The sequence below is a fragment of the Astyanax mexicanus genome, chromosome 6 (assembly GCF_023375975.1).
Source record: "Astyanax mexicanus isolate ESR-SI-001 chromosome 6, AstMex3_surface, whole genome shotgun sequence".
In the NCBI taxonomy this organism is placed as follows: domain Eukaryota; kingdom Metazoa; phylum Chordata; class Actinopteri; order Characiformes; family Acestrorhamphidae; genus Astyanax; species Astyanax mexicanus.
The window spans coordinates 29,881,711-29,892,318 of record NC_064413.1 but is presented as its reverse complement, the minus strand read 5'-3'; the positions used below and the strand labels follow the sequence as shown (position 1 = coordinate 29,892,318).

The 10,608-nt window shown below is 38.2% G+C and overlaps 1 protein-coding gene and 1 long non-coding RNA gene across 2 annotated transcripts; one reads left to right on the top strand and one right to left on the bottom strand.

The window, feature by feature from the left end:
- Positions 1-1,878: 1,878 nt before the first annotated feature.
- On the bottom strand, positions 1,879-6,500 carry LOC111193347 (uncharacterized). The gene is made up of 3 exons (XR_002650460.2): positions 6,369-6,500; positions 2,362-2,502; positions 1,879-2,285 (listed from the first exon to the last, which is right to left on the bottom strand). It is a non-coding gene; the product is annotated as an uncharacterized LOC111193347 (long non-coding RNA).
- leng1 (leukocyte receptor cluster (LRC) member 1) lies at positions 5,424-10,435 on the top strand. The gene is made up of 5 exons (XM_007254499.4): positions 5,424-5,970; positions 7,562-7,744; positions 8,995-9,183; positions 9,306-9,421; positions 9,728-10,435. Exons 1-5 carry the CDS (start codon positions 5,839-5,841, stop codon positions 9,939-9,941), a joined length of 834 nt encoding a protein of 277 aa, XP_007254561.3. The 5' UTR covers positions 5,424-5,838; the 3' UTR covers positions 9,942-10,435.
- Positions 10,436-10,608: the final 173 nt, after the last annotated feature.

Genomic DNA, 10,608 nt, shown 5'->3' with positions numbered 1-10,608 from the left:
CTCACTCACTCATTCATCGTCAGCCGCTTTATCCGTCAAGGGTTGCAGGGGGACTGGAGCCTATCCCGGCCGGCATCGGGCAGAAGGCAGTAGACACCTTACCCTGGATGGGCTGCCAATCCATCGCAGCCTTTTGTTCTGCTTTCTATAATAACTACATAACACAATACTTGTACTTTTACTTTCAGTATTTAAGTAGTACATTTTACAATATGTAAAAGAGTGATGTACTCTTATTGTGGTTGAACAATGAACTGCTCTACACCTTAACTGTGATCGGCTCTTAAATCTGATCGGCACTCAGGATCAGCTAACTAGAGAAGTTTCAGCCATGACTTTTATATCTCTAACCTTAAATATCAGTTACAGGCAGCATGGACAAGTGAACTGGCCACACTGAGGGCAATGCCTATACAGGGCACCCTTCATACCCAGCTGAGATGCTACTAATTAAGAAAAAAATCTGATCATATGATTCTGGTGACAAATCCTGTAACACTTCCAAAGAGATGTTTTTTAGTGTATGCATATAAATCATATAAATGCAGTATAAGTTTAACTGTAGTATAGAAAGGTATATAATTAGATCTCTTATGGTCGGTTTCCTAGATATAATACTCCTTTCAATAGGAAATCTCAAAATGCTGTGTATCTTAAGACTTATGCCATAGGCTTATTCCCTGTGTGGAAAACTGAACTCTGATCTAATCTGAGATCTAATCTGAGAACTCCATTCAGACTGATAGTACTTCTTGCTGCTACCATTGTCAATAGTAGTAAACTGTGTGCATTAGGTAAGGATGACCATGTGTGTGTGTTTGTTTGTGTGATTCAGAAGCTGTTGGTATAGGGCACTACACCCAGCAGCTGGTGCCCATCTGCTCCGACAAACGCTCTATGCAAGTGATACACAAGGAGAGAGAGAGAGAGAGAGAGAGAGAGAGAGAGAGAGACTTGCATTCACAAGTGCATCAAAGCAGATGTTAATCCCTGTTGCTTCAATTTGCAGGGTATTATTGAATTTAAAATGGATTTAGGAAGTAGTGCGACCCCTGCTGTCCAATTCCTTACAGATCATTTTACATTGTATTGTATTATGAAGTGAACATACATTGATCTGAAGGTGGATTCTGATGTTATAGCTTGTTGTCCAAATATTTGTGGACACCCCTTCTAATGAACACATTTAGCTATTTTAAATTGCATCCATGTACACACAAAGTTTGTCTAGTCCCTGTATAGAATTATTGCCAAATAAACACATTCTTACTGGCACCTTACTTAATGCCAGACATGGGTATGAGGTATGGCACTGAGCTGTGGAGCATTGAACTGTGTTCTCTGGAGTAATGGTTCTCCATCCAATACTTTTGGGAGGAGTAGGGATTGGGAATGAGGTGGTAATTAACCAACTTCTCTAAATAGGGAAGCCTTACTTGTCACTAAATGCAAATATATTCTCACAGCAATGCTCCAATGTCTAGTAGAAAGCCTTTCCTGAGCAGTAGAGACAGTTATTTCAACAAAATCAGGATAAATTCTTATTTTATTATCCTAGATTTATATTAATTTGTGTACTTGCTTTAATCACATTTTTTGCAATTACGTCAAAATATGTGATTTTCTAACAAATCTGAATCCGTGGCATGAGATTTATACCCCTCCTTCCTTGTTGTCCATCACAAAATAAGCGTCTTAACTAAGTTCAGGAATATATTTTGTGTCTATAGGCATATAATTTTGACTGATTTATTGATTGATTAAAAAACCTGACGCAGTAACTTAAATCTCACACTTGAGGTGAGGCCTGGTTAGATGGAGCTATCAAGTCTGTGAGTCACTGCAAGGCTATGCTCTTTCCTTCCAGTCAAGGTTTATGTAAATTGCTGAGATGTCCATACTGCCAGGTTTCCATCAGTGCATTATGTAAAGTGAGGTTTGGTTTTGGGTGACTGCTGTATGAAAATATGTCAGACATCTGGCTTGAAAATGAAACACTCCATTTGATTCTGAGGAAACAAGCAAAACACTTTTTATGTATTTTTGAGGTACTGCAAAGGTACCAGCTGCTGTTAAAGGCGGCATTAATCAGAAATAAATGACAATATTTAACAAATGTTTTTATCATGTGGAGCTGGTGGGCACTGGATGCATGTTCACCTCTTTAAACCTTTAGTATCTTCTAAGTCTGCCCTTGGAGTCTTAAGAGTATCGAAGGTCGCGGGTTCTAGACTGAGTTGGAGCGGTTGTCTTTCAGTCCCTCGAGATCTTCTCCTTTAGTTTTCCTGAGAAGAGAAGATCAAAACTAGTTTGACTGAGAAACACAAAACTGAATGAAATACAAATGATGCAAAATCTCACCAGAACACCTGTCGGCCTAGGCGGCTCCCAGTAAAGTCCTCTGGCCTTGGAGTTCTTGAAGTGTCTAAGGTTGCGGGTTTGAGACTGGGTTGGAGCGGTCTTCAGGGGGCCCTCCAAGTCCTTTCCTTTCCTTTAGGTTGGCTAAGAAGAAAAAAAAATGAACGAAATACAAATGATTCAAAAGCTCACCAAATCACTCGTGGGCCTAAATGGCTTACAGTAGAGTCCTCTGGCCCGCTGCCCTTAGGAGTTTTTGGAGTGTTGAAGGATGTGGTTTTGAGACAGGGTTGAAGTGGTCTTCTTGGGGTCCTTCAAGGTCTCTTCATTTAGTTTGGCCTGAGAAGAACAAGACTGAACAAAATACAAACGATGCAAAAGCTTTCCAGAACACATGTCTCGGTGACTCAGCAGTAGAGTCCTCCGGCTCTCGGAATCTTCGGAGTGCCTGAAGATTACCGATTTAAAACTGGGACGGGGCGGTCTCCTTGGGGACCCTCAAGGTCCTCTCTGTCAGTTTTGGCCTTAGAAGAACAAGAACGAACGAAATACATATATTCCAAAGCTCCACACAACATGCGTGGGCCTCTGTGGCTTGGCGGTAGAGTCCTCCGGCCCTTGGCCCTAGGAGTGTTCAGAGTGCTGAAGGTTACCGGGTCGGAGTGGTCTTTAAGGAATCTCCAAGTGTCGTTTTGGGAATCACAAAATGTCCTTTTGTTGATCTCCAAGTGTCCTTTTGGGCATCTCTAAGTGTCCTTTTTGGGCTTCTCAAAATGTCCCTTGGGGCATCTCCAAGTGTCTTTTTGGGCATCACTAAGTGTTTTTTTGGGTATCTCCAAGTGTCCATTTGGGGAACTTCGAGTGTCGTTTCGGGCATTTCCAAGTGTCCTTTTGGACATCTCCAAGTGTCATCTTGGGGGTCTCCAAGAGTCGTTTTGGAGATCTCCAAGTGTCCATTTGGGGATCTTCGAGTGTCTTTTCGGGCATTTCCAAGTGTCCTTATGGGGATCTCCAAGTGTCCTTTTGAGGATCTTCAAGTGTCATTTTGGGCATCTCCAGATATGTCCAAGATATGCTGGTTGGTGTGTTGGTTATTTTATGATATGCTGATACGTTGGCAAATTACCAGACACATTTTTCTTTTAAATAGTTAAATTTGCCACTAGTAACTGATGCATCTAAGAAAGTTTAGATAATTCAAGTAATTCAAGTGACTCTTTACATTAGCAGTGCTGCTTGTTGCTGGTGAAAGGTATTAACACTTTTATCAACAACTTACAGCAATAAGAAATAAAAAGAGCATTTACTATTAAAAAGGCACCAGATACGTAAATATGCATTCCGTGCAGTAAATGTGTGCGTCATGCGTAAAAAAAATGTACCATGCATAAAACGCATTTCATGCATAAAAGTGCACAAAACAAAGTATCACTCTTTCTAATGATGGAGTGCTTTTAGGAAAAGTCATAACATTTCAAGTTGGAAAAAGATAGTTTAAGGTATCTTTCTACAGCTAAACATGGTAGTGGGTCACTTTTGACCCATAAATGCTGATTAAAAGTTTTAGATTAACATCATACAAAAAGATGACATATGATTAAAAACTGGTCATGAAAGATATACCCACTACCCACTTTTTGGCAAATTTGTTACTAAATTGATAACACCCTCAGTTTTTCAGATAATTTGATTCAACCCATTTAGGATAATGATCTATGTCAAGTTACTTTTCTTTATTTATTATCAAGTCAAAATAAAATTTGTATTGTAATACTTGAATGCATGTTAAACTATCATATCAAACCAATATGCTCATATATATGGATAGTTGACATATTTGGCTGAAATTTTTTTTTTTTAAATCTCAAAATTAAGTCACAGAAATCACTGGAAAAATCTGTATTAGCTGCATTTAGCAAACAAACAAACTTGGTTTGGCAAGTGATTGAAATCAACACGTGAATGTATTCTTAAAAACAGTGTACCACTAAACATTCTGACACATTTGGCTTCTACTTAAAGAAATAAACGGAAAAACAATGTGTTTATATTGTATGCCTTTCCTGGTTTTGTGCTGACACTGGATGTTTTGAGGTGTGCTACAGTCGACTGCAACTGGGTCAGGAGTAACTGAGTTTAAGTAAGTGAGTGGATCTGCATGAATGAGTGAGGGTTGCTGTATAAATATTATTATTTGTGAATAATATACTATCAAAATGTGTTAAGCGAAAGAAATCTTTAACAAACCTAACTATTAGCTATAATATATGTATCTAAGAGCATTTTTATGTATTTAAGTGCAGTTCATATCACGCAGTGTGACAAAATAGTCATATGGTGTGACAAGAAAACCCTGATACACCGTATAACATTGTGTCACACCATATGACGTTTCATGTACTTAGCATGACTTGCATTGTGCCTTTATGCTAGAACAATAAAAACAATGCTAACTATAATATGACAATGTAGTTTTAAAGGTAATATTGACTGAAAAGTAATTTAATTTAGGATTTTTTGTGTAAAATGTGTCACACTATATATATAATAGGATATAATAGATATACTTGATTTTTTCTGAAAGAATAAAAAGCAATAATACATCCTGTAACTGTCCTTCTGAGATGTTGTTCTTCCTCCTGAAAGAAGGAGGACCCCCACTCCCTAAAGGTCTCGGCACAATTGCTCTTTTAAAAAAGGAGTATGGTGTTACACCATATGAAATTTATTTTTGGGACAAAATGTTTTAGTTAATGGTGGCTTCAAAATATTATGCCCAAACTTTTAGCCAGGCAGACTCACATGTAAATATCTTGGTTATTAACATATTAAACAGAAAATAAATGTAGTTGCTTGTTTTTATTCAAAATCTTTGTAAAAAAAAAAAAAAAAAAAATATATATATATATATATATATATGCGTTTGTATGTGCGTGTGTGTGTGTTTACTTTATGAAGTTGTCCATATTTAAAATAATCTCACTTTAATAAAAAAAGGCTGCTAAATAAGAACATCGCTCTTCTACTCCCTCTTGTGGTTGTCACGTGTAAATGCAGCCTACGGCCTACGTAATGTACGTGATGACGCACTGTGACGCTGGGCTGTGTGCTGTGAAGCGAGGACTAAACGAAGATTCATATTTCATATTATTTCTTAAAAAAAAAAACACTTTAATTTGTTTACAAACGGTTTTATTGGGCTTTATGGGCGAACATGACTCGAGAGTGAGCGTGGTGTACACACAGGAGACCCGTGTGGAGCAGACTGGATACGTTAGCTTAGCCTCGCTTAGCCGGTTTGTTTTGGTCGCTTGTGGTGAAGAGAAACAGTAAAACTGTAGAAAATAAAAATATTTAAAGAGTCAGATGTTTGTAAGGCAGTGAAACGTGGACGCGGTATATTGTTAACGGTGGTATTAAAGTCTTAAGGTCATTAATTTCGCTGTGTATAAAGTTTTATCCAGTTAAAAACACGCAAATATGAATATTCTTCCAAAGAAGAGCTGGCACGTGCGCAATAAAGACAATATAGCGCGCGTGCGGCGGGATGAGGCTCAAGCAGCAGAAGAGGAGCGCGAAATCCATCGGAGAGCAGAGCGCGCAGAGCAAGAGGTAAAGTTAAACACAGCCTGTAGCCACTACCAGTGACCAACACATTCAGTAATAGACTATAACACCCCTTCTATTGAATGTATTTAGCTTCCTAAATAAATGCAAATGCACCCACACAACTTGTCTAGTCCATGTTGTAAAATACTGCCAAAAGAATTGGACTCTCTGGAGCAGATAAACATGAACCTATTAGCATCATATCTAATGTACTCATACTTAATACCAGGCTTGGGCAGGTGGGGGAATTGAGGGCACTGAGCTGTCGAGCAGTGGTACTTTGCTCTCTAGAATGATCCATATTAGATGATCACCTAATCTCCAATTTATCTAAACAGTACTAGATGGACAGTACTGTTTGGATGAGTTGAAGGTCATTCAAGATCATTCAATTTCCTTACCTTACTCATGATGCTGAGTTTAATCACATCCTCACAACAAAGCTCCAGAGTCGTAAGAGAAAGCCTTTCACAAACAGTCGAGACAGTTACTCCAGCAAAATCAGGATGAACTCTCTTTTAATACTCTTCATGTCAGAAGAACTAGAAATGAATGTGCAGCTGTCCCAATGCCTGCGTCCAAATAAACATGTATTGGCTTTAAAACACTGGTGGTTAAGATAAGGACACTGGTGAGATTCACCTCTGTCAGTTCTGTCCAATAAGGCTTGGAAACATGTCCTAATTCTCGAACTAGTAGAAACCCCAAAGTGTGCAAGTGTGTTAGTTAGAGGTTTTCTGCATGCATTTTGTCTAGAAATAGTTAAATTGGCCACTGGCAAACTGATGCATCTAAGCGTTTAGGAGAATTTAAATATTTTAAGACTCTTCACGTTATCAGTGCTGCTTGTTGCTGGTGAAGCATGTTCTGAAACTTTTATCAACACCTTACAGGACTAAGAAATAAAAATTGTTGAAAAAAATCAAAGCGTGAAAATGCTTTCCGTGTAAAAGCGCACACCGCGCGTAAAGACGCATTGCGTGCGTAAAAGCGCGCTCCGCGCGTAAAAACACATTCCGTGCGTTAAAACGCATTCCATGTTTTAATACTCGCCCCTGCATAAAAGCAAGTGTCCAATATGTTCTGTCCAATAAGACCTGGAAAAATATCCTATTTCTCGGACTACTGGAAGTGTGTGTTTTAGTTTAGGTTTTCTTTGTGGATTACATAATTAAAACTTATTATTAGCTTTGAAAAACATTTGGACTATAATTAGGTGACGAGATTTATGCTTTGGTGACACATTGACATGATGAGTCTACTGATGTGATTGGCATACATCACAATTTCTGTGTTTAGGCTACCCATGTCTTCCAAACTTCTATGCCATCTATCTGGCACCAACCACTATTAGACTTCACACAAACTCAAACTGATAATTCATGTTGTCTTGCCATGTGCATGCTGCAGTGTTCAGCCTCACTCACAATATAACATCTCACAACTTATACAGGCGTAGGTGTTCTGAAACTCTTCTCTGAGGCAACACTTCATGACTATTGTGATTTTTTTCCTCTGTAAAACAGTGAGAGTTTTACAGAAGAGATGACTCATGGTTTTGTTCCTTATGTGTTTTGTGCTTTTCTCCCCACAGGCTCGAACAGACTTCCTAAGGAAGAAGTCTCGCATAGCCCTTGAGCAAAGAGGAGTAGATAGAGTGGATGAAGAGCAGAGCCGAGGTTCAAGCGAGATTGAGCATCTGAACTTGTTTCCTTTGGAGGACTCTTCAGAAAAGAAGGGAAATGCAGAATATCTCAGAGAGAAAAAGGAGGAGAAGGTGTGTAGCCTGCCAGCTGTTAAAACAGTGTATCTATATGTGTTCTCATATATGTGAACTCTTGTGATGGTCTTTGACTATGTATCAGGTTTTCTGTGTAGTGAGGGTACTGGTTTCTAAAACATAAGAGAGTAATAGTAAACATGACAGTAGCTCCTCATGAGAATGGTAAATTGATCTGATGTGTCTCTTCTGTGTCCTTTTAGTACAAAGTACAACTAAAACATCTCATTTAGCATAAGTTGGGGTAATGATGGCTCAGCAGTTACAGGTCTACAGGTTATTGATAAGAGGGTTGTGGGTTTGTACCTGGGTTCTGTCATCTACTATTGTTGAGAGTTTATTAATCTGTGATGTCAGGGTCTGGAAACAAAAAAATACAGACCCACTGTAGTTACTAGCTTAGCATCGTGCTTTATACTGGGAAGAACCAGTCTGCCAGATGTGCTTTAAAAAGTCTTTTCACTTAAATATGAGGCTTTATCTTCTTAGCATAAGAGATTTGAACCTTAGTTAGATGGAACACAGTCTGTTCTGTGATGCCTAAATGCCATTTTCTGTCCAATTTGTCAGTCACTCATTTCACAATCATTTGATACCGCTAATGCAGCATTGCTAGGCAGCCAGCGAGTCTAGTGGAAAGCACTGGATTCCCATCTCTGATACATCAGCTCAGAGATTCCTGCACTAACCCACATCACAATATGAGTAATGTGGGGAGAAATTGCCATCAACAGACCCCTGAGAGCAGTTGTGCTCTCTCAGACAAACAGCATGATTATGGATTTGTATCAGTGATCTCTTTAGATGACAGTATCAGTCTGCTGAAAGACATAAAATTGTATCTTCGAAACAATTACCATTACTTTTCTACCAGTTTGTTACTTGTCACCCTTCAGTAATGTTTGGATGTTGAGTCCCTTCTAAAAGTCCATGAACTAGTATTATCAGTTGTTCTGCTTCTGATGTTTAGAAGGTAAAACAGCATGTCTTCAAAAATAGACAGGTGTGACAAATGTTTGTGATGGAGTGAGAGGAAACCTCTAGTTCTCTTAGTTGTGGTCAAAAATAGCTGAGGAGAGACAGCAGTTCTTTACCAGTTTCCTCACAAAAAAAAACATTAATGTTGCAAACTGTCCTAACATGTTTAAATGAAACATTGTAAAATGTTAGCCTCGTCTTTTTTAGAGTAAACCCTTCCAGTTGGTTCAGAATTTACTCCTAAACTGTATCTGTTGCCTGTGCATCAGGAGAAACAGGAGCGTGCCATTGGCCTGTTGGTGTCTCTTGGTCCTGTCCCTGGAACTGAGGCCACACCCTGGTATCTAAAACAGAGAGAAGAAAAGGAGAAGGAAGAAAAGGAGAAAGACAAAAAGCCAAAGGATTTAAGAAAAAGCATAACGGAGGAGGAGAGAGAGAAGAAAGATCGGAAGTTAAAGGTTCACCACTATGCACATTACTAAAATCTTATAATACTAATTAAATTTTAAATAATAGTATTTTTTTCATTAATCAATCAGTTTTTAATGAGACATTATATGTGTTTGTACCTTTTTAAAAGGAGAGGCTCGACCCTTTTATGGACATGAAAAAAGCCCTTGCAGTAAAAGACAGAAAAGAGAAAAAACACAAGAAGAAAGATAAGAAAGATAGAGGGGAGAAGAGGAGTGGTGAAAGGTGAGAGTTTCTTTCTTTTTCATATCCTGTAATTGTTGCCTTTTATGTTTTACTGTGAGCACCTTGGGTTTAGAGACCCTGAGGTTCACGGTTCATCTTTCTTTTGCAGGGAACAGAACAGGATACCATTATTTATATTTAATATAATTATAATTTATATAATTTATTTAATATTTTATTTAATATTAGGTATTATTTAGATATTAAGTGTCTTTAAAACTCTCTTCTATATAGTATGGTATATCCTATATTGGTTATTTTGTGTAACAAGACCGATTAAATGTAATCTGTTCTGTCTTCTGACAGCTCTATTGAAAAGCTGCGTGCTGAACGTCTGCAAAGAGAACAGGAGGAGAGGAGGCGAGCACAAGCACTGCTGGATGAGAGGAGCGGAGTGGGGAAAAAAAGAGAAGCAGAGAAGGAAATGGGGGACAGAGAGAGACCGTACCACAGTGCCTATTTTCCTGAGCTGGCCCGGAAAAGACAGAGAAGAGACAGAGACTATTCTGGCTTCTGCTAGCTTTCACAGTAATCTGTGGATACAGTTCAAATGGAGTCAGGATAAGCAGAGAGTATTGAAAGATGGTTCTTTCAATACTTATAAAAACACATTGATTTTTCAATGTACTCTCTGTCAGATCTGTTGTTAAACTGTAGACCACTTGATGATCTCAGCTGGCTGCCCACATGCATGGCCTTTGTGATGGAAAGAGTTTGTTTAAGAGCCAGCCTGGATTTATGTGTAGTCAATTAAGATTGATAAGATGAATGATTGTCAAGATGATATCAGATTTCACTCTCTACAGTGAAATTAGTTTGGACTTTCTTTACTTCTAAATTCGGGACAGCTGTATTGATGAGTTTAAAAAGATAAAAAAAACTTTTTAAATTATGAGGAGAGGTGGAAAGATAAGGTAACATAACATTAACAGTGTTTACCACAGGGACTGATTGCTGACCATGAATTGTGTAAACTGTTTTGGTTCTCCATGTGTTTAAAACACTTCTATTTAATTTTGTTGCCTTTTTTTATTTGTGTTCAAAAATAATGATTACATACCACAAAGAATATTACATTTATCAGTCAAAGAAATACAGTGAAATATTTGCCATATTTCATTTTAGTATCTTCATTTAAAGCTGCTAATTCTTTTAGACTGTGATGAGTGCCGATTTTTTTTTCCCTC